Genomic DNA, 25,038 nt, shown 5'->3' with positions numbered 1-25,038 from the left:
GGAGATACGATACTGCGTGAAGAGTTTGACAGAGCACTGAAAGACCTGAGTCGAAACAAGGCCCCCGGAGTAGACAACATTCCATTAGAACTACTGACGGCCTTGGGACAACCAGTCCTGACAAAACTCTACCAGCTGGTGAGCAAGATGTATGAGACAGGTGAAATACCCTCAGACTTCAAGAAGAATATAATAATTCCAATCCCAAAGAAAGCAGGTGCTGACAGATGTGAAAATTACCGAACTATCAGTTTAATAAGCCACGGCTGCAAAATACTAACGCGAATTCTTTACAGACGAATGGAAAAACTGGTAGATGCAGACCTCGGGGAGGATCAGTTTGGATTCCGTCGAAATGTTGGAACACGTGAGGCAATACTGACCTTACGACTTATCTTAGAAGAAAGATTAAGAAAAGGCAAACCTACGTTTCTAGCATTTGTAGACTTAGAGAAAGCTTTTGACAATGTTGACTGGAATACTCTTTTTCAAATTATAAAGGTGGCAGGGGTAAAATACAGGGGGTGAAAGGCTATTTATAATTTGTACAGAAACCAGATGGCAGTCATAAGAGTCGAGGGGCATGAAAGGGAAGCAGTGGTTGGGAAAGGAGTGAGACAGGGTTGTAGCCTCTCCCCGATGTTATTCAATCTGTATATTGAGCAAGCAGTAAAGGAAACAAAAGAAAAATTTGGAGTAGGTATTAAAATTCATGGAGACGAAGTAAAAACTTTGAGGTTCACCGATGACATTGTAATTCTGTCAGAGACGGCAAAGGACTTGGAAGAGCAGTTGAACGGAATGGACAGTGTCTTGAAAGGAGGATATAAGATGAACATTAACAAAAGCAAAACGAGGATAATGGAATGTAGTCAAATTAAATCGGGTGATGCTGAGGGAATTAGATTAGGAAATGAGACACTTAAAGTAGTAAAGGAGTTTTGCTATTTAGGAAGTAAAATAACTGATGATGGTCGAAGTAGAGAGGATATAAAATGTAGACTGGCAATGGCAAGGAAAGCGTTTCTGAAGAAGAGAAATTTGTTAACATCGAATATAGATTTATGTATCAGGAAGTTGTTTCTGAAAGTATTTGTTTGGAGTGTAGCCATGTATGGAAGTGAAACATGGACGATAACTAGTTTGGACAAGAAGAGAATAGAAGCTTTCGAAATGTGGTGCTACAGAAGAATACTGAAGATAAGGTGGATAGAGCACGTAACTAATGAGGAGGTATTGAATAGGATTGGGGAGAAGAGAAGTTTGTGGCACAACTTGACTAGAAGAAGGGATCGGTTGGTAGTACATGTTTTGAGGCATCAAGGGATCACAAATTTAGCATTGGAGGGCAGCGTGGAGGGTAAAAATCGTAGAGGGAGACCGAGAGATGAGTACACTAAGCAGATTCAGAAGGATGTAGGTTGCAGTAGGTACTGGGAGATGAAGCAGCTTGCACAGGATAGAGTAGCATGGAGAGCTGCATCAAACCAGTCTCAGGACTGAAGACAACAACAACAACAAGTATCCCATTACTGTTGAGATGGCTGACCACTCTTGTGTACATTACTTTCTCGACAATTTTTGGAAATGCTGTAGGCAAGGATACTGGCTGGTAATTATTGACATTGGTGGTGTCCTCTATTTTTGTAGGGAGGTTTGACAATGGCATATTTTAACCTGTCTGGGAAAATACCTTGTGTTAGTGATGTATTACAGATGTAGCTCAGGACATTAACTGTAACTGCTCCAAATTGTTTTAATATCTCAGAGATATCATCTACTCGACAGAAAATTTATTTTTAAAAGATTTAATGATTTTCCTTATTTCACCAGAGCTTGTTAGATGAAAATTAATCTGACAAGGATTTTTCAAAACTGACTCTTCCATGTACTGCTTGGCTTTTTCTTTTGAACTATTCTCACCAATTTTTTCACCTGTCCTCGTCATATGAATCAATGCCCATCAACAGCTGAAGGTATTAATATAATTCCAATTTTGTTCTAGATGACTGCAGGTCATCAATGGTGTTTGTTCTTTCGGACATGCCTGAAACAACCGACACCATATCCATATAAGTATAACATTCCATATTGATTTGATTTTATTGCCTGTGTTGTTAATTTCATTTCTAATATACATAATTTTTTTATTTTCTGACAACTTTTCTAAGTATGTTACAATAATTTTTATAGTGTAAAATTACTTCTGGGTCTTCACTAATTATTGCTGTCTCATACAATTTTCTTTTTCTTTCTGAAGACACTTTAATACCTGTAGTAATCCAAGGTTTCTTTGAAAACTATTTCATTTTACATTTAGTAATTTTTTTTGGCACAACAGTGTTCAAAAAGTGATATAAATTTATCAAGAAATATGTTGTATTTATTGTTAGTATTTGGCTCATTATATACACCTCCCCAATTAACATTTCTTACTCACTCTCTGAAGTGCCCTATAGGTATCGGCTTGACTAGACTTTAACCTTTGCTTAGTGGTTTCTGATTTATACGCCCTGCCAGGTTTTGAAAGTTAATTAGTTGTGCAACACGGTCTGATAATCCATTTATCACAGTGAAGGCATGCATTAGTTTTACATCCTCTTGCTGTACAACTTCATTATCTATTAGAGTGCTACTGTCATGATCTATACAAGGGAAGTTGATCACTGCTTCTAAGTTATATGTCATTAATAACACTTCCAATTCACTTTTCCTATCAGAAATGTTTAGAAAGTTTACACTGAAATCACCACAAATTAATAACCTCTTCCTTTTGTCTGACAGGCAGCATAATAGGGAGTCAAACCTTTTTATGAATAGCTCCTAATCTCCTAATGGGGACCTGTACACTGGTGCTAATATCAATGCTACATTGTCTACCTGTAGTTCACATGCACAAACTTCAAAGTGCTGATTGACACAAAATTTGCTTACTTCTATAGTTTTGTACTTGTTCCCTCATTTTGTGTTAATGGCAACTCATCCTTTATCCACACTAAACCTGCAGGTGTAAGATGCTAAATTATACCCATTTATAGTGACACTTTCCATTGCCACAGTTATGTGGTGTGAAGGCAGACAAAGTATATCAATCTCATTCTTATGTTTGAGGTCATGTAAACACACTAACAACTTATTTACTTTATTTTTTATTCCACTGATATTTTGCTAAAGTAAATTGGTAATACCCTTAGCTTTATCTCTGTTTAGTGTACGTGGAACTACTTCTATTATTTTTTCTTGGTCCTTGTCTGTTTGGACTTTGGCTTTAACCCAAAAAAGTGGTTTTCCTGGTCTCATTAACCACAGGGATCACTTCTTGTGTGACACTGCCCCCCCCCCCCCCCTGCCCCTACAGTACCTGCTAGCAGTGAAGACAACTTATCTTTCCTCTTCCTATTTAGGTGCAGGCTGTGTATAGTGTATCCCACCTACCAGTAGCATCAACTGGAACAACACTTATGTGAGATTTTGCTGGTGACTGTAGCATCCTGTTCATCTCAGTCTTAACACATCTTACAACAGTGTTTACCCAGGGCCAATCATGGCACTGAAAGACCTCCACAAGCCCCACATTTGTGCACCCAGTTTCTTCTCCTATTTTGTCCAGGTCACTCCTAATACTGTATGTAGGATTAATAGCCAGACTGTTTCCTGCTCCCCCAACTAATTACCTTATCTTCTTTTTCAAAGTCACAGCATAGCTGACCTAAGTTTCCTGTCACCTGGCTGAGGCTAGCACTTGGTTTCACAAAACTTGCCACCTGGTACCCTGCATGTAATTTCTCTAAAAGCTGCTGGCCTACACCCCTCCCATGACTGCTACCTAGAAGCAGAATTCTTCTTTTCCTATTCTGATTTGTTGCCGACCTGTCATTTTTCTGTAAGCTAATATTCTGCTTCAGCCTACATTCAACTACATCTGGATGAGGCCCTTATTTATTTATTTATTTATTTATTTATTGTTCCGTGGGGCCACATTAAGGAGAAGTCTCCATGGTCATGGAACGAGTCAATACATGAAATTATAACATGATTGTAGAAGCAGATAAAATGAAATATAAGAAACATATTCAGGCGACAAGTCATTAGTTTAAATAAAGAAAATCAAGAATGTAACACTGGAATTTGCATAATTTTTTAGCTCTTCCAAGAGCTCCTTGACAGAACAGAAGGAGTGAGCCATGAGGAAACTCTTCAGTTTAGACTTAAAAGTGTTTGGGCTACTGCTAAGACTTTTGAGTTCTTGTGGTAGCTTACTGAAAATGGATGCAGCAGAATACTGCACTCCTTTCTGCACAAGAGTCAAGGAAGTGCATTCCACATGCAGATTTGATTTCTGTCTAGTATTAACTGAGTGAAAGCTGCTAACTCTTGGGAATAAGCTAATATTGCTAACAACAAACGACATTAAAGAAAATATATACTGTGAGGGCAATGTCAAAATTCCCAGGCTATTGAATAGGAGTCGACAAGAGGCTCTCGAACTTACACCACACATGGCTCGAACAGCCCGTTTTTGAGCCAAAAATACCTTTTTTGAATCAGAAGAATTACTCCAAACAATAATACCATATGACATAAGCGTATGAAAATATGCGAAGTAGACTACTTCCTCCACTACTTCAGATAGCAAGCCAAACTGGTTTACTAACTCAATTTCTATAGTTTTTTCAGCAGTTCCCCTTTTTCGCCCTTTGATTCCTACCTTTTCCTAGCACCCAATATCTTTTTCCCCCCATAGCCTACAAAATTCCAAATTCACATTTGATAATTCAGCCATAAGGGTACAAATTTTTGCCTCCTGTTCAGAGATTTTTCTGTCCTTTCTATGTAACCCTTATTACCATGTAAGGGCCTCATTATCTACCCTGTTTCCTCACTGCTTCATTCGCCCCAATGAAACCATAACGTACAGTCTTGACAGAAACCCCCCCCCCCCCCCCCACTTCAGATTTCTAAGGCAACCACCACATTAGTCACACATGGTTTGATAGAAAAATTTTTACAAAATTTGAGCAAATCAGAGAATAACTTGGCATAAGAGCACTGAAGTTCTGTAGCCTGTACTAATACATAACTAAATGCTAATGTAAATAAACATTTAAACTTACTTTCGAAAGTATTAACTACCTACCTATACTCTATATGATCAACATGAATTAATTTAACTTTGAACTGCTCAGTCTAGTAAATAAATAAATAAATAAAGGTCTACACTCGCACAAAATTTATGCCTAAAATGTAAACAAAATGAAAGACTATCGGTTTTTATTAAATACTTTCTTTTTGATCTAAATACGTTCAGAAAAGTGAAACATTCAATAGGTAGCCTAGCAAAGAAGTAAATGCACTAGTCTAAAATGTAATATTAACTAAATTACCTCTTATTTCAATTTTAATCACGTAACTTATCAAGAGCTTCATGGACGTACGTCTGCCAGAGATATTAGACCATCAGATATTAGCTCACCAAATGTTGCTTAGTGGTGATAATGTAATGGCCATGAGGGACATTGATGTGTGGGCAAATGTTGTAAAATGTGATAAGCAAGAATCCAGCTCATAATAGAGTGAGGATTGGAGAAGTGATGAAAGAAGTGATTTGTGTCCTTGCCTTGATATAGAAAATTAAGCTGTGGTCAGTGGATTGGAAGTGTTGGGCAACTAGAGCAAAGATTACTTTTATGGGTGCACAGTAATTACCATGGAACAATCTAGGATGGTTAGATTTACGAATTTTAGGAAGCACATAAAAAGTGACTGTGCATGGAGATATCTTAGATGAGGAGGGAGAATCTGCTGTGGAATTTGCAATGGTATTAGAGTTTATGATGAACTTCTAAGATGGGACAACTGTTGTTGGGCCTTTAGGTGAGAGCGTCAGACAGTTGACCTATACCTTCTGTCAGGTAATCAGTGTAGTTCTTCATGATAATGGCAGAATCTTTGTCTGCATGGCTGATAATCAAATCAGAATCTCTTTTACAATTGTGAAACTGTTCTTTCCTCCACTAAGAGGTTTATGTTCTCAAGAAGAGACCTGGGAAAGGAAGTTGAGATCAAGTTGGAGGTAAGGAATAACTGGAAGGTAATCAGAGCTGGTTGGGTGAGATTGTAAGATGGTAATGCTTGGACAGAGGTATTATAGAAAGGTAAGGTTCAGAAGGAAATTGTTTCCACTATACAGATCCTGCAAAGGGGAATAGATGTTTGACTAACCCAGCATCACTGAATTTAGACCTTTGGAATAGGAAAAAAACTTCTGTGGCATCATTGTTAATAGTGGATAGGTTGACACCAGCGTTCTGGATTTATTTGGCTTGTAGATTTTTTGAAGCATTTGGAGGGAATTTTGATAGATGTTGTTGATGGAAGAAGTGAATAAGGTGAAGGGCTGCATGTTACAAGGGGTTGACAAGGGGGTTCACTGAATGTGGAGTGGATCTAGTTGAACAATGGTATTCCAAGGCAGGAATAAAATGACAGAAGATTGGAAAACTTGTGGAGGTGAGTTTGGAGTAAGCTACCAGTAGTTGGAGACTGAGAAGTTCAGAATAATAGATGGGTGCAGATGATTTGATTGTATAATAAAATATTGTATGGAGAGGTGTAGTGAACACATCAGTTTTAATGTGATCATATTTTAAGGTGACAAACATTACACATGTGGTTGAAACAAATTACTCTTGTGAATTATTAAATTACAACCATGATCTCACTTCCATTGCACTATGGATAAAATTGCATGGAGTGCACATTGCAAAATAGTTTCTTCCACCCTGAGCCGTCAGCATTTACTAGGAAGGATCAGAGGTACACAAGACAAAATACATACCAATACTGTAACCAGGTACATAGGACAAAGATTTGAGGAACTAAGAAGAAATGCTGGAGCATTTTCTAAATGGGCAACTTAAATATGATTTATGGAGTCAGCCACATAAAGTTCTTGCTGATTGGTTAACTCTTTGACTGCTATTGACAAGTTAACTTGTTATGCTCAACTGCTTCCCAGGTGCTATTGATGAGTTTGTGTGTGGCCTCTGGGTTCTCATTCAGCACAGTTGATGGCTTAACTTGGGCATCCATGCTGATCCTTCAGTGCTAATCAAAAGTATAGCTATGCCACAACTCTGGTACCAGTGTGCTGTTAGTAAGTTTAAATGTACAGCAGATTTTCTGTTACACACCTCATTAGCTTTTTACAGTTCTGGTCACAGAGTTCTCTTCCTGTAATTTGTCTGTTGTGATCTCATTTTTCTGCATTTAGTTTCATTTCGTGTCTTAATATTCATCAGGATTTGGTAAAAAGGCTTTTGTCATCATTTGTGCTACAAAGAAAATGACAAAGGTTTCATAGTTTCACTGAGGAAGAGGTCATAAAGATGCTGATTGATGGTGGGGATGAATTATTCAATGTTGATGTAAGTGATAACTACTATTCATATTCTGAAAGCAACAGTCCTAAGCTATCAATGTTAACAGGTGTAAACCACAGTTCTATGTTTCAACAAGAGATGTAATTGATAGTTCATGTGAATTCAAAGACTGAGACAGTGATAGTTAAATGTTTAGAAAGAAATTACGGTTTAGTCACAAATTTGACAGGGAAGAAAATGATTTTCATCCAGTTAATCACAGTTTTGATGATTCGCCATCTGGACACAAGTGTCAAACAGGAAATGATCCAAGCACTCTGTTAGACTTCTTGTTATTCTTCACAGTAGATATGATGACATTTATGGTGATGAGGCAGTCAGTTTTATTTATTCAAGTAAACTGTTTTAGAATCACTGCATTCATGATTATCAAAGGAAGTAGATACAGGATGTGAAGAAATGTACTATTTCATATCTGTTTATTTTCTCATGCCTCCCACAAAGCAGCTAAAAATTAACAGATATTAATCCAGAGAAGTTTTTATGAGCAAGCCAGTTTTCAGTGAAGTTATGTATAGAGAACAGCTTCTTTCACTTTTTATAATGCTGGATTTCAGTGACACCTCTGCCATTTTAAAATTGGGAGCAGTATTGGTAATGTTTGTACGGTATCCCTTAGTGAATTCAATCTGTAGCAGAAATTCTGCATTTACAAAAGCCTGTTGTTGTTAAAGAGTGTTTATATCTTTCAAACAATTTATTATATCAAAATGGAATACAGTTGATCTAAACAAAATGTATGTGGTGTGACTGTCAGACTGGCTACGTCAAGTGGCAACATTTGTGGAACATGCACACACCCTTTACAGTAACAATATATATTAAAGCCACACTTGTTTGCCTGGCTTTGCAACCATGGCACAAAAACATGTGGTACTGTTCACAGTAACAGGCACAATAAGCAAAACTTCAGAAAAAACTGAAATGAGGAGATATTTGATGTCAAATTATATGGTGCTTTCCAATAAGTGGTGCAAGGAAAGGGAAGTGTGGATACTATCTACATGTAACACTATAGAAATGCTAGAGACAGGAAAAAAATTGACAGCAATACTGGAGAAAAATTAAGAAAATGAAATGAACTGTAGAATGTAACTTGAATATGATAGAAATGGATTGTTTTGTTATGCTGTGAAGCTATGTTGGCTCAATATGAAAAACAATGAAATGATATAGAAAGTTCCTTTTTCTTTTTATCAATATGGGCACTATATATGCTCATGTTCTACACAGGTTAGTGACAGGTCAAAAAAAGTGAGTAGCAAAGTTTCATTTCTTGCTGGAAAGGGAACTCCAGAAAAATCAGTAAAGGAAGTTGCTGTGATGATAATCCTGTATGTCTTGTGGGGAGCTATTTCATTTAACTTTCATGGACTTCTGTAAGATTGTACAGCAAATGGCTTACTTGACAGCACAAGGCAATTAAAAAAGATTGCCAAGAGCTGGCTATAGGGCTCAATGATGTAGACAGATTTTCTTGACCTTGATAACTGAGACACTGCTAGAATTGTATGATGGCACTGATTAAGCAGATTGAATTCTGGCTTATGCTGATGATAACTTGAAAGTGGTCTCTGGGGCTGTGAACAGAAGCTTGAAGAAAATAAAACCCTGCACATACAAAGAAGCAGTGTTGTTGCAGGGATGTGACATTAGCAATAAGTGCAGATAAAAATACATATACATTGCCTAAGGGGCAAATTTCCTTAAACTGGAATCCAACTTGTAAACTAGGCTACAGTTGAAGCTTACATAACACTGTTTACAGATGTTTAGGGGTACTATTTTATGACAGAAGAAACTTATCAGCACACATAGATACATTCTCTCAAAAGTTGGCTAAAATTTTGCATAAAACTGCCAATGTCAACACTGCCAGTTATAACTAACTACAAGTGACTGGATGTTGAAAAATCATACCACAATGCAGTCCTGTTTGCCAATGTGGGCTTTGTAGTAACTGCTTGGACTCACAGGCTTCATCCGATATGCTACAAGGCTATCCTATAATGCACACTGTGAGAAGTTCTCCTGTGAATAGTGCAAGTCTTCTGTACTTGACCACCAGAGGTTCCCATCATTAATTTGGGAACATGGCTATTGATCACTCAATTCCTCAACTATACTGTAGATGTTATCTATACTCCTTCCATTATTTGAAACCTGAATAATTTTTCGTTCTTAAATTTCCACTGGCTAGTGATTAACTACTTTTAAATTACCACTCATAGACACTTTTATGACTTTCTAAGAATAATATTATGTGGCACTGATAGCACACTGTTTTTTGTAACATTCTCATTTGATGAAATGCTTAGTGTGTTGCTTGTCAGTTTTTATCTTTTACAGGAAAAACGTAAACTGCAGCTTCCTGCTTGGACTGCTGGTTATTATCCAGATAAATTAAGGACACTGGCTGCCAGAAGTTTGGCTTTGTTTTCCGAAAGTCAGACCATGAAACGTCTTAATGGAGGTTTGTCTTTTGCTTCTCTGACTGATGTTAGCAGTTGTGCAATAATTATGTAAGATATTCTAAAATAATTTTAAATTTTTCAGGTCCTTTAGTGAAACACATTGTAGAGAAAATGCAGTCACAAAGTAATACTTCAAGAACTGTGTCTCCAAAATTTCTCATGTTTTCTGCCCACGATGTTACCATTGTGAATGTTCTCCAAACTATGGGGTTCACAGATCTATTAAAGCCACAGTATGGTGCAGCAGTTATCATTGAACTTCATTCAACAAATGACAGTGATTATGAAGTTAAGGTATGTAGACATTGCATATAAAATAGTAATTAGATGTCTTAAATTTTGTTGACTGCACTGACATTCTACATGTTTATTCGTGTAAATTAGTCATGCTAGGTACAAAATATGATAGATTGTGCTTTGATGAGCAGAAGATCATCAAGGTAGTTCTGCTCATATTGATTGTTTTATTCATGTTCAACAAAAGGTTGTTATCATTCAGCCAGTACAAGGGCATTTCATTTGCTTTTGTCTAGGTCCTTTCTTTTCTGCCATTGTGAAATGTTAGGTGAGAAAAAGGCTGCATTATCAACAAGTAACACTAGTACTGTTGATGGTAGGTTTCCGGGGAGATCATTACTAACAGAATGTAGAGTATTAAATGTAGCATTGAGCCTTGTGGTACTTCTTAGGTAATGGATAATTTATTTGATGGAGTTATTCTTCCATCAGGTGTTGTTATTTCCATCAGATGCATTACATTTGACAGACAGGATTGGAAAAACTGATTGTAGACACATCTTGTAATATATATATTCAGTTATGTAAGAGCAGATATTAATTTACTAGTTCAAAGGCTATTGTTGGATTCATAAAAAGACTAGAAGGATAATATTTTAGATTGACTCACACTGTTTCAGATCATTAAATGAAGAGAGAACTTCAGTGTTTGAATGATTTTCTTATGGATGCCAAACTGATTTGCTGTTAATAAGGAGTCGCTTTCAAGGAAGACAACACATACATTCTGGCCCATGTGTAACAGGCATATAAACTGCAGAAGATGCATCCTACACAAGATCTGGTGATTTTCAGATAACCAAAAGCAGTCGGAAAACATACAGTATAAATAAATGAATCTGTGTGATGACAGATCCCAGGACACTAACTTATGGAACATTTGATTGTATCACACACAAATTTTATCTCATTACCAACCTTTTTTATTATGTAGCTAGGTACATCACTGAGGTTAAATAAGAGGGAAAGTTCATATTCTTTATAATTTGGAGAATGTCTTTCAAAGTTGTACTTGTTAAGGAATGAGATTTCTCAGGTATAGAGCATTTTAAGTGGAGATATTTTGCTGGTGGAGAGCAGCCTGCTGATAAAATATTATCTGTAACTTAAAAAATGTTTATGTGCTGTATTACTAATGTCTGATATCATTTTCTTGTTGACCACTGAAGTACAAAGATTCTGGAGTTAATGATTGGTGCCAATATGTAAAGTCTTCCTTTACGTGGTTCCTTGAAGCTCTTAAGTATTCTGATGCTGTGAAGCCTTCAATATGTCTTGTGTGGATGAAAATATGTAATGATGTGGAACTTATTAGTGGTAAGCTAAAGCTTAAAAAGAAACTCTGGTGGAAAAATTAGATAAAATTTGGCCACCAGAGCAAAGGCAGCTAGGTATAATGAATTACTTCTACAATTATACAGAGTTCATGCAAAACAACTTATTCAGCAACTAGCTACAGTTTATTGTAGATTACTGAAGTAGCAAATTGTTCAGAGTGATTTAGACAAGGCTCAAGTCATTTCTGTTGCACTTTCGAGTGCCTCTTTGCAATCAAAGTTAGTTTCCCAGCTCTGTCTGGATTCAAGATAAGTAAGCTGTTGGGAAAAAAAAGCCTTAAGGATTGCAAAGACAAAATATTGTTGAGTTATTAAGAAGAGAAACAGTTCTTAACCACTCCATTTAGAGAAGTTACCAAGTTTCTGCTGTAATGCCAATGGAAATCTAGAAAATGGTGGAACATTTTGCCATGGTCACTGCCCCTGCTAGTTAGGATCCAGTTTTTCAATAATGCAAAGTGTTTGTAGAAATGGATTGTTGGGAGTTTTATTCTACCAATCACGAAGCTTACAGTAGTCCCTTCTGCATGTTGGAGCTTGAATTTGTTTTGTCTGCAGCTTCTCATGTTACCTGGTCATGATAGTTGATTACAGTATGCTACAGGAGCTCATAGCAAGAGAATTAAAGAAATGCTCTCCTCACCCTTTTAAAATGTATTTAGGTAATGGGGTATTTCATAATTGGTGGAGCAATGCTTTTTCAATCCCCTATTAAAAATTCGGGAAGGACTGCACATGCTCAAGTAGCTCTTAAAGTGTTGCGCTTACCACCTGCATAGGAAATACTAGGTGGTTCCATTTAAACATAAGAGTTCAGAGTGATACAGTGCATGCCATATACATCACAGGATGGTGACATCAAAATAGTTATGTTAATTAATGAGTGCACTTATGAAGTACGCTGAAAAAGATAATAGTTCCACTTTCTGCCACAAGGTGAAAATATGGTGCTGTAAGCAATCAGAATGCATGTGTAATGTTCCCTGTTTCAATGTCAGTATGCTGTTTGTCACTGGGCAATGCGTGTTGACTTCTTTGTGAAGTGACTGTTGGTATAAAGGGTTAAGTTTTGCATACGGAATGTAATGACTGTTGAGAAGAAAGATCATGTGCTGCTGGTAAAGTTGTTTTATCAGAACACCAGCAACAGCAGCACTGCATTGTGGGAATATCATCAACAGAAACAACTGCAAAGAGGCCTGATGTTAATAAATGGGCTATAAAATATGATCAAGAAATTTGAAGAAACAGATGAGTAACGTGGTGCAGGAGGGAGAGGGAGGCAACTCATTCCCACAGCAGTTATTGATGAAGTTGTTGTAGCTATAACCTGCCATGCAGCATGTGCTTCAGATTCTGCAACCAGTGCTCAAGCTGTGTCATGGGAATTCTCTCTGTCCTGGGAAACAGTTAAAAAGATTTTGTGATGTATTTTACACTGGTGTCTTTACAGTATTCAGAATGTGCATCAAATGAAGCCTCAAGAAAGGCTACAACTTCATGACTTTGTCCATCAGTTTTTGGCACAGATGGAACTAGGTGACACGTGGCCAAGTAATATCCTTAAGGTGGACATAGCAGATTTTACTCTGCACAGTGTTGTATATGTCCAGAATTGTCACATATGGAGTTCTGCAGGAACATCCATTACACACAACTTATGTGACTGAGTGATGGGATTTTATAAGCTCCTTCATTCTCAGTCTGTTTTTCTTTGAGGATGACACCTCACAGGCCTATAAGGTATACACTGGCATCTGCATAACATAAGGACCTCCTTGTGCAACATGTGATTCCAACTTTGCAAAAATGCAACTGTGTCCACTCCAATATTTTCATGCAGGATTGGGCAACATCACATGTTACTTGCCTGGTGAAATATTTGTTTTGAATAACCTTCAGTAATGACAACATCACCTCTAGGCAAATTTTATGTTCTGTACATAGAGTATGCTCTAGGTTCTTGTTTGTTTTGGAATAATGTAAACAGGTAATGTTCAGTGTTTAAGTGTTAATACAATCAAATGTCCTTAGGTGGTAAATGAATGTTTTGTTACAATTCCTCTTAAATTGCTACCTAATAATAGCACTGTGTCATGCGTAATTCAATTCCTCAAGCAGAAGTGTATGAGTTAAACATCTGAATTGAAACTGTCATACAACAGAAGCAGTACGCATCTGAACATGGGTTCCTCTTCAAATTACTATGTATTGAGTCCCCTATACAAGTTGTAAAAGTTTGTAATGGGGATTTCTGACCTCCCTGTATGAGGTTTGTGGGGCACACTTGATTTTAAGCTTCATTGCTGCTACATCATATGGACCTGAGAGTAAGGTTCTTCAAAGATCTGGATGTTTTAAAATGTGTGTCATAGTATGCCTGTGTACCCTAGTTCGACAGAGTCTTTGTGTAATACCAGCTTGGGTTTGGATGATAGGTTTAAAATAATTCATGTGCAGTGTACTGTGAGAGAATTAGTTTAGTCATTGGGGGGTTTTCAATGAGCCCTGTTCCCAGTCTGTGTTTGGACTGATAAGGCCCCACATATATCAGGCAGTGAGTCTACATGGTGCAGTGGTCTTCTATGTTATAAAAAACACCACAGGCAACTGTATGCCTGCAAGTAACATTTTATTCATGTCATTGCTTGCCCACAAACGTAACAACCATTTCATAATCTGTAAGCAACAGTGCCTTTTGAATCAAAATAAAACTTTTGTTTTAGAGGCGGATGTGAGAAATGAATAAAGACTGAGATGGTGCCTCTTCGGCTTCTTGGGTTTGAAACAATTTAAAAATAAATGAGCTTTGTACATATATTTAAGTCTTTATTCTGTAAAATTTTAAACAAGTATGTACCTCAACTTTATTGTAGTGTATAAACAATGATGAGCAAAAGCATTTTCACCATTGGCACCATGAGACTGAATACTACCTGGTGGTGATGCAAGCAAGTCACATGCCAAAGAAAATATATAAATGAAGCAGAGACAATTATGGAATCATTCTAGAAATGATAAGGGCCACAAATGGGGAAACCCACTAACACACAAATGATTTTAACAAAGTGTACATTGTTACAGGCTGGCACCAAGGAATGAGAATCAAAGAAATGGCCGAGCTCATTGGCTATTCTCATGCTACACTTGTGAGCATCTATGGAAAATGGTTGAAGGATAGTGAAATCATCAATAGGCAACAAAGTGTTGGATGTCTATGCATCATTACAGGACATGGAGGTTGAAGGATTGTCCACTCTGTGATGCCGGATAGATAGTGATCTGTGGTAGAGCTGATAACAAAGTACAATGCTGGTGTAGGCACAAGTGTTTCAGAGCACACCGTTCAACATAAATTGTTGAACGTGGGGCTCTGCAGCAGACATTGCCTGTATGTTCCCTTGATGATCTGACAGCATTGTCAAATATGGTTGCAGTTGGCATGGCATCATAGAGACTGGGCTCTGGATCAGAGTCATGCTAAGGTGATACTGAACTGCTGATAAAACTGCCAAAGTCGTGACACCCCACTCCATTCCCCTGACTCCCCCCAAACCCCCTCCCCACCATCCCACCCTCCCCCTTGCCAGCATGCCAACCTCCTCTGCCATTAAATTATTTTCCTGCAGTTTTCCCTACACAGATACTCTTGTAAGTATAGTTTAATAAAAATGGAACATTACTGAAAAACTCCTTAAATTAACCATATTGATAATATAAAATATTACATACAGCAAATTAAAAGTATCAATGCAGTAAATAAATTAAACATTGTATAAATTTTCTGAAAACCTGCGAGTAAAAAATCTAAATTTTATTATTTATGACAATTGTTGCACACTGTTTTCAGTATGATATATAATACATTTTGTTTCTCATAAACTACAAGGGGCCTCCAACTAGTAATACAACCCATTTTTTTCCTCAGCCAATTTTGGTTGAAAAATTCAGAACTTGTTGTGGGACATCATGGAATATTTGGGCTTCAGTCCCTATAGTTTCAGGAAGTTCTGATAAGTTGCGGTGCTGTGCATAGCCTTCAAAATGGGACCTGCAACAGAGGTTCATTCCAAGCAGAGAGCTGTCATTCAGTTTGTTTTGGTGGAAACCCAGAGCATCACAGATATTCATATGCACTTGATGAATGTCTGTGGAGACCTGGCAGTGAACAAAAGCATGGTGAGTCATTGGGCAAGGCGTTGTCATCATTGCAGCAAGGTTGTGCAAACCTGTGTGATCTCCAACGTGGTGGCTGGCTGCACACAGCTGTGACTTATGCAATACTGGAACACGAGGACACTCTCATGAGGTGATCGGTGGATCACAATACAACACCTTGCTGCACAACTGGATGTCTCTGTTGGTAGTGGTGACACACTTGCCCACCAGCTGGAGTACTCAAAGGTGTGTGCCCACTGGGTTCCTTGCCACCTAACAGAAGACCATAAAGAGCAATGAAGGACCATGTGTACAGAATTGCTTGTGCATTACAAGGTTTGATAATGACAACTTTTTGTCGAACATCGTCACAGGTCACTTTGATGACATGGGTTCATCACTTTGAACCAGAAACAAGAGTGATGTCCTCCCTCATGTTTGCAACAATTGCCTCAGAATTGTGTTGTGTTATCCTCAGGAAATTGAAGAAGTGACTTCAGTGTGTTCATTGCCACAAAAATGGAAACAAACATCTCTTTCTCCATGATAACCAAGGCCTCACACAAATGTGTGCACCTGAGAGCGGATCACAAATTTCATTGGACTGTTCTTCTTCATCCATCTTACAGCCCGGATCTTGTACCTTCCATCGGTTTGGCCTAATGAAGGATGCACTCCACAGGAAGCAGTATGTGAATGATGGGGAAGTTATTACCGCAGCAATATGTTGGCTCTGATGTCAACCATTAGAGTTGTCCCATTTGAGCATACAGGCCCTCCCAGTAAGGTGGCATAAGACCATCACATTGAACAGGGATTATGTTGAAAAATAGAATTTTGTAGCCAAAAGAGTGGGGAATAATATGGCATACTTCAATCTGTTTTCAGAAAAAATATGTTGCATTACTTATTGAACACCCCTATTTTAATTGTGCTTAAATTACTAATCAGAAATAAAATAAAAAGGGTTACAATTTTAATTTGCAGTTTCCTCATTTGAGTGAAACAAGTTCATTGACTATGTTATAAAATTCACACTTAGCAGCTGTGTTCTGTTGACAAAATATCTAAATTTGATAGTCAGCTTTCACCATAATTGACCTTAAGTAGCTTCTCTTATTATCTAAAATTGTGTGCTGCAATCACTGGTGTTCTCTTTAAATATCCTTAAAGCTAATTTGATGACTGGATAAGGATTCCTTGACCTATCCTTTACAAATATCCAAAAGGGGGCCATATCACTGCTTTTCACCTGTTCTTTCAGCTGGAACCTGAAAGCAGCTGTTTTGTTAACTAGCTTGTCTGTGCCAATATTGCCATGAGATGTTGTGCATACAGTCCAGTCTTGAGGTTAGCATCACTGACTGGTGTGCTGTGGGTCACTAGTTCAAATTCAACACCAGCAATTGGTATTTGTCAGCAAATTCAGCTGTACAGTTTTCAGGATAAGATTCAGAGGTTTCATTTACAGTGTTTTCTGACAGGTAACCAAGATGAAATAGTGTGATATATGTAAACTCTACTTTGCATTTCATGTATTATTGTGTTATATACTTTAGCTGAAACAGCCTTTGGTCAGATAGCATATATTTGCTTTGAGTAACTAGATATATCACCATAGCAAAAAATCCCATGATGCAGCTGTGTCAGCCAAGCACTCTGTTGCCGCGTAATTCATGTTGATGGTAGACATCTGTTCAGTGGTACTCATTTCTTTATGATAATACTGGGACAAAATTACACTCTAACAGCAGCATACATTTATAGTCATTGCCAGAGGGAAAGGCTTCTTCTTGCAGGCAGAAGATAACAAAATGAGGGTTAGCAGAACTTGCTTAGCTCTCCTTGGTAGTTCTTGAGCTGTCTTTTTTTTCATGGATTTTTTTACTCTCCCCCTGTGTTTGCACACTTGGCAGGTGCCTATTTTTCCAAGTCCTCAGTACTGTTCTCTTGTGGAGCAAAGGAAACATGGCACTTGGTCAGATGAATCGAATTTCTGGTTACACCAAGATGATGGTCATGTCAGCATATGCCATCACCCAGCTGGAAGGATGCTTGAAACATGCACTGCACCCTTGGTGTAGGTCAGTGGAGGCCGTGATATGATATGGGGGACATTCACCTTGGTTTTCGTGGTACCTGGGATAATAATTGAAAGCAACATGACAGCCGTAGACTACATGAATGTTACTGTGGACCACCTGCACCTCTCTACACTAGACGTCATATCCAATGGCAATGGCACCTTCCAGCAGGATAACTGACCATTTCATGTGCCACAATCATGCTACAGTGGTTTGAGGGGCATGATATTGAACTCAGGCTGATTTCCTGACCAACAAATTTGCCCGATGTGAATCTGATGGAACACAGCTGGGATGTTATCCAATGTCAGTTCCTTGCTCACACACACCATCAGTCTGTCATTTGTGCACACATTTCGCCGGGAAAGTAATAGGGACTTGGTGACACCACGCCACGAAGTATAGCTGCTGTATTGGGTTCCAAAAAGGGCCAACATATTATTATGTAAGTAGCCATAATGTTATGGCTCATCAGCGAATTGTAGAACTATATTCAGCTCTGAAGACACTGGAACAGATGAAATGTAATTGAAGTAGAAAGTTTTCACCTGTTCAGATTCCCTTGTTGTCCCACATGATAGATGCACATGTCAGGGAAAGTGATCTGAAATACAGAGTTACAACATTAGGATAAGCATGAATCATTTTACACTACCTGATAAAAAAATGTGAAGCACCCGGAAGTCGTGGTCATGGTCAGATGTCATTGTAACTTCATACATGTACACACCATCAGTGGGTATGTAAATGATTAGAGTTGTAATTATGTGCGACAGGTGGAACAGCCACTGGAATACATTTGTGTTGTTCATGTGTAGTGTTGTTACCAGGCCTGGTAGGTTTTATGAAGGGTGTGAACAACATGAAATGTTGGCTGCTCACTGTGAAGGGCATGGAGATATTTCATCTTCTAATGAGACTGTGTTATCAGCAACTTACAGAGTTTGAAAGGGGCCTCATTGTGGGTCCTCATTTGGCCACCTGGGCAAACTGTGCAATATCCATATATGTGGGGCATATGGATGTGACAGTGTCCTGGTATTGGACCACATGAGAATGTGACAGCAGGCATACTCATCATCAAGATTCTGGTTGATGATATCTGACAACACAAGAGATAGTCACTGTAATATCCACCAAGCACATCATAACCTCTTCACATCTTCACCTGCCATCCTGAAACAAGTAATGGACTCCCTTCAACATTGTGTCATCCAACACCATTGGTCAGAGGCTACCAGCAGCTGGAATAGGAAATTAACATTCCTGGCAGTACATTGAGTGATTTCATGACTGACAAGCATTGGAAGCATGGACTGCTGATGAATGATGTCACATTATATTCAGTGATGAATTACAGTTCTGCACTACCCAGGATTTCCATCATTGACATAAATGCAGGTAGCCTGGAGAGACCCTGTTCTTCAGCTGTTTTGGAGAGGCACAGGGCTGATACTCCTGGGTTCACAGTGTGGGGAGCCAATCCTGTGCAAATTTAAGGTTGTGGTTGGAAATGATTGAGCAAACTCTGATGACACAATGGCATGTTATGGACATCACATGTCCACATGTGTTTCTTCTCGTGCCATTTTTCAACAGCACAATGCTTGTCCACACATGACACATGTCTTTATTAACTGACTGCATTGTGCTGAGGTACTACTATGGCCAGAATTATCCTCAGATCTGTTCCCAATAGAATGTGTGGGACCAGCCCAGATGTCAACTTTGTCCTGGTGCCAGTGTCTGGGACATCAAGGACCAGTTACGAAAGATGCAAAGCAGTTTGCCTTAGGGTAGTATACAACAGCTTTATGACACCTTTCCCAGCTGAACCAACACATGCTTACAGGCCAGAGGGGCTGAAATTTTAAACTGGTAAGTGGGCTCTTTGTAAATTTGACTCAGTTTTGTAATCATCAAAATAAACTGACTTATCCTTTCCTGACATGAAATCCTGTGAACCGTGGATGAATGGCAAAAGGCACATTCAGTATTATTAGATTTCCAGAAAACATTTGACACAATGCTATACTGAGAAGTGTTCATGAAGGCACAAGCATACGGGATAGGTACTCGATATGTGAGTGGCTCAAAGGTTTCTTAAGTAACAGAGCCCAGTAAATTGTCCTCACCAGTGAGTGTTCATCAGAGACAAGGGTGTCATCATGAGTGTCCCAGGGATGTGTAATAGGACCATTCTTATTTTCTGTACCCGTAAATGATTTGGCGGACATGGCAAGTAGCAGTCTGTGGCTGTTTGCTGATGATATTCTGGTGTATGGACAGATGTTGTCATTGAGTGACTGTAGGATGATACAAGATGACTTAGACAAAATTTCTATTTAATTTTCTAGTTGGTGAGATAAATAGCAGCTGGTTTTAAAGGTGGAAAAATGTAAGTTAATGCAGATGAGTAGGAAAAACAAACCCATAATGTTTGGATACAGTAATAGTGGTGTGCTGCTTGACAGTCACATCATTTAAATATCAGGGCATAACATTGCAAAGTAATATGAAATGGAATGAGCATGTAAGGACTGTAGTAGTGAAGGTGAATGGTCGACTTTGGTTTATTGGGAGAATTTTACGGAAGGGTGGTTCATCTGCAGAGGAAAGTGCATATAGGGGACTAGGGTGATTTGTTGTTGAGTACTGTTAAAGTGTTTGGGATCTGCATCATGTCATATTAAAGAAAGACGTTGAAGCAATTTAGAGGCCCGCTACTAGATTTGATACCAGCAGGTTCAGGCAACATGCAAGTATTTAGTATTAAGGCTCACTGCTGAGTGATTCTACTGCTGCCTACACACATTTTGTGTAAGGACCAGAAGATAAGATTAGAGAGATCAGGGCACATACGGAGACATATAGATAGTCATTTTTTGCTTGATCTATTTACAAGTGGAACAGAAAAGGAAATAACTAGTAGTGGTACAGGGTACTCTCCATCACGCACCATACAGTGGCTTCAGGAGTATATATATATGGATGGAGACGTAGATCCTCTCAACACATTAAGTTTTGTTCTCTCCTCCCCTTCTGAATGCTTCACTTTTTTTATTAGGTAGTCTATTTGTATATATTACTTCATATGGGTATACTATGAGAAAAGTAGCAATTTTAGATTCTACTCTTTCACTTACGCAGCTCAGTTGCTGTTTTATGTAACTTTACACAGAACACTATTAGTTGTGTATCTAATGACAATGTCAAAACCTCTTTAACACAAACATTAGAGTTAAGTTGAATTTACAACTTCAGACCAAATACTCTTATAAATTACAGGAGTGGTAGATAAGGTAAAATTTATAAATGCAATGCAAGCAGAACTGAGCTTTTTGGTTAACTTATTCACGTGTTCATGCCATATCACTTTATTATCCATCTCGATGCTGAGTAGTATTGCACATAGTCTCATCTAGTGTGTGCAGACACCTGTAAATGACTTTTATTTGTATGGAATGGTGTAGCATGCCTTTGTATGCTTAAATGTTTAGGTGTTTGCTATGAAATGGCTGTCATCATATTCTATAATTGTCCTGATTTTTTATGGGCACTTTTTCAGTCTAATTGTCATCAATAGCCATCATAATTCTGAAAAGTCCTCAAATGTCACGTACAGATAATTTATGTCAGTCAAGAACAAGGGTCTACCAAGCACTGAAGCATACAGGGCTCCATTACTTAATGTTTCCCCAGTCGGAATTTAATCTTATTCTTGTGGTTAATTTCAGTTCCTCTGTGGAGAAGCCTTTGTGGAATCCAGGTTGAGTTGTTATTAAAATTTTATGGAATATGTTTCAACATTCTTTTGTAAAAAGCTGCCATCTCAGAAATTTTAAGAACTTGGAAAGGATTAAGTCTGAGCTACAGTTTGAAGTAACGTATTTTTACCACTTTCACAAGCAGGTGATATTACTGTGTACCTCAGTTATTCATGAAACATACCTTTATGCATCAGAGTATTGTATGGGCCACAATCAAGTTAGGACAACATTTTAGTATTTTGCTTGTTATACTGTTATAATTAAAAGATTTACTGTTTTTCAGTGACCTAATGATTTTTGTGATCTCTTTAATGGTTTATTTTCAAAAACAGATGTCTGGAAGTGGAGTATTCTGTCTTTGTCTGTTTTGGGTTTGGAATTTTTTGTGCTAATTGACACAATCAAGAAGTTTACAAAACAGCTTACATGCAACCTTTGAATCTTTATAATAAATGTGTGGACCCTGTTCAGTTCTATCTCATGTATCTCAAGTGAAACCACAACTTCAATTTTCTAGAAACGGATTAAAGGATGTTTCTTTTGTATGTCTGTTACCACACATACAAACAAGTTTTCTTACAACATACTCATGGTCACATTACTTCACTGGGGAGTGGATGGCTGCCTTTCATCATAGTCACTATATTCAGACAAGACGTTCCATTATAACAACAAAATATTTTACCAATCAAATGTCACCTTATACACACAATGTATTATTAAATTAATGCTGACTTTGTTACAGGTGTTGTATTTGAACAATGCTTCTGACAGTGAGCCACATGTCCTCAACACTCCTGGTTGCACAGACAGTTGTCATCTGCAGCAGTTTGTAGATCTGATGAAGCCTGTTTTACCAGTAGACTGGACAGTGGAATGTCAAAAGTTAGACAGCTAAATAACAGATATTCAGCAAAGTGATTGAACACTTATATTAATGATCAAATATTTCATGCCATAAATGTGATCACACAGCCAAAAAAAAATTGTACCATATTCAGAGTGTATCTGATAAATGTGAGATTGAATTTTGTCACTTCTTTTGTAAATAAATATAAATTTGTTACATGTAGATAATACATTTTTATGGAGAGAGAAGTTTCACTCATGATGTATCTGCAGGAAATGTGGTCATCCTTATTTCATTGCAAAGCTATCAGAATTATAAACTTGTTTTCTCATAATATACTTTAAAAGTTAAATCATAGACTTACATACAAGTGACTCACCAATGTTATTCTAAAGTCCAGTTTCAGTGTATCGTGATCATGCACAGTTCAACTATAATACATCATTTAATTTCATAAGCTACATGGAAACTGATCACTATTTAAGATAATGTAGGTTTACATATTTTAGTTCCTTTTGCTGTATTCTTGGTCAAGTAACAACATTATCATTCAATAATTCCTCTACTGAGTAATAGCACTTTTGGAGTAGCATGCTGTACAATTTTCTCTTCAGAAAACTATTCTTGATTCTATTTTAATTTCTATCTTTTAATTTGTTACAAATCACCACTCCTATGTAGTGCAAAGTGTGGACAAAAACCTGAGAGTAGCACGCATGAACTTTTCTTTATTCCTAGAATTGTGTGTATGCTCGATTATTTATTTTATATATACACTCCTGGAAATGGAAAAAACAACACATTGACACCGGTGTGTCAGACCCACCATATTTGCTCCGGACACTGTGAGAGGGCTGTACAAGCAATAATCACACACACGGCACAGCAGACACACTAGGAACTGCGGTGTTGGCCGTCGAATGGCGCTAGCTGCGCAGCATTTGTGCACCGCCACCGTCAGTGTCAGCCAGTTTGCCATGGCATATGGAGCTCCATCACAGTCTTTAACACTGGTAGCATGTTGCGACAGCATGGGCGTGAACCGTATGTGCAGTTGACGGACTTTGAGCGAGGGCGTATAGTGGGCATGCGGGAGGCCGGGTGGACATACCGCCGAATTGCTCAACGCGTGGGGCGTGAGGTCTCCACAGTACATCGATGTTGTCGCCAGTGGTCAGCGGAAGGTGCACGTGCCCGTCGACCTGGGACCGGACCGCAGCGACGCACGGATGCACGCCAAGACCGTAGGATCCTACGCAGTGCCGTAGGGGACCGCACCGCCACTTCCCAGCAAATTAGGGACACTGTTGCTCCTGGGGTATCGGCGAGGACCATTCGCAACTGTCTCCATGAAGCTGGGCTACGGTCCCGCACACCGTTAGGCCATCTTCCGCTCACGCCCCATCATCGTGCAGCCCGCCTCCAGTGGTGTCGTGACAGGCGTGAATGGAGGGACGAATGGAGACGTGTCATCTTCAGCGATGAGTCGCTTCTGCCTTGGTGCCAATGATGGTCGTATGCGTGTTTGGCGCCGTGCAGGTGAGCGCCACAATCAGGACTGCATACGACCGAGGTACACAGGGCCAACACCCAGCATCATGGTGTGGGGAGCGATCTCCTACACTGGCCGTACACCTCTGGTGATCGTCGAGGGGACACTGAATAGTGCACGGTACATCCAACCCATTATCGAACCCATCGTTCTACCATTCCTAGACTGGCAAGGGAACTTGCTGTTCCAACAGGACAATTCACGTCAGCATGTATCCCGTGCCATCCAACGTGCTCTAGAAGGTGTAAGTCAACTACCCTGGCCAGCAAGATCTCCGGATCTGTCCCCCATTGAGCATGTTTGGAACTGGATGAAGCATCGTCTCACACGGTCTGCACGTCCAGCACGAACGCTGGTCCAACTGAGGCGCCAGGTGGAAATGGCATGGCAAGCCGTTCCACAGGACTACATCCAGTATCTCTAGGATCGTCTCCATGGGAGAATAGCAGCCTGCATTGCTGCGAAAGGTGGATATACACTGTACTAGTGCCGACATTGTGCATGCTCTGTTGCCTGTGTCTATGTGCCTGTGGTTCTGTCAGTGTGATCATGTGATGTATCTGACCCCAGGAATGTGTCAATAAAGTTTCTTCTTCCTGGGACAATGAATTCACGGTGTTCTTATTTCAATTTCCAGAAGTGTGTGTCATATATATATAATTGTTTTTTTTCTTTTTTTTCTTTTTTTTTGTTTTGCTGGTTCAATATTCTTTCATGTTGCCTGTGTTTCCCCAAAAGGCAATACCATATTTTAGCACAGATTCAAAGTAACTATGGTACACCATTTTTCTTGTGTACATGTAGCTTGTGTTGGCTTCAACTGTCATACCAAATGCCCGGCTGTTTAATTTATTTGGAAAGTGTGCAATATGTGAAAACTGTGACAGCTTTTCATCTGCACGAGTTTCCAAGAAATTGACACAGTCTGCTTCTTTTAGTTCCTCAATTTTGTGGTTTATCTGAATACGATTTGTTTTTGATTGTTTGGTTTTAAATTGCAATAGTTGAATGTTTGAAATATTTAATTTCAGTCCATTTCAGTGAAATTGGGTATCAAATTTCTTAGGGCACATG

At 38.7% G+C, this 25,038-nt stretch overlaps 1 protein-coding gene across 1 annotated transcript in view; it reads left to right on the top strand.

The window, feature by feature from the left end:
• The window catches only part of LOC126298982 (lysosomal acid phosphatase-like), a 725,001-nt gene extending 702,443 nt beyond the window's left edge, over positions 1–22,558 (top strand). Inside the window, exons 6-7 of the mRNA XM_049990605.1 lie at positions 9,999–10,210; positions 22,308–22,558. Coding sequence (XP_049846562.1) covers positions 9,999–10,210; positions 22,308–22,460 — 365 coding nt within the window. The 3' untranslated portion in view covers positions 22,461–22,558. The remainder of the gene's footprint in view (positions 1–9,998; positions 10,211–22,307) is intronic.
• Positions 22,559–25,038: the final 2,480 nt, after the last annotated feature.

This window comes from Schistocerca gregaria, chromosome X (assembly GCF_023897955.1).
Source record: "Schistocerca gregaria isolate iqSchGreg1 chromosome X, iqSchGreg1.2, whole genome shotgun sequence".
Lineage (NCBI taxonomy): Eukaryota > Metazoa > Arthropoda > Insecta > Orthoptera > Acrididae > Schistocerca > Schistocerca gregaria.
The sequence above is the reverse complement of the archived record's forward strand: the minus strand, read 5'-3'. Positions and strand labels throughout refer to the sequence as shown.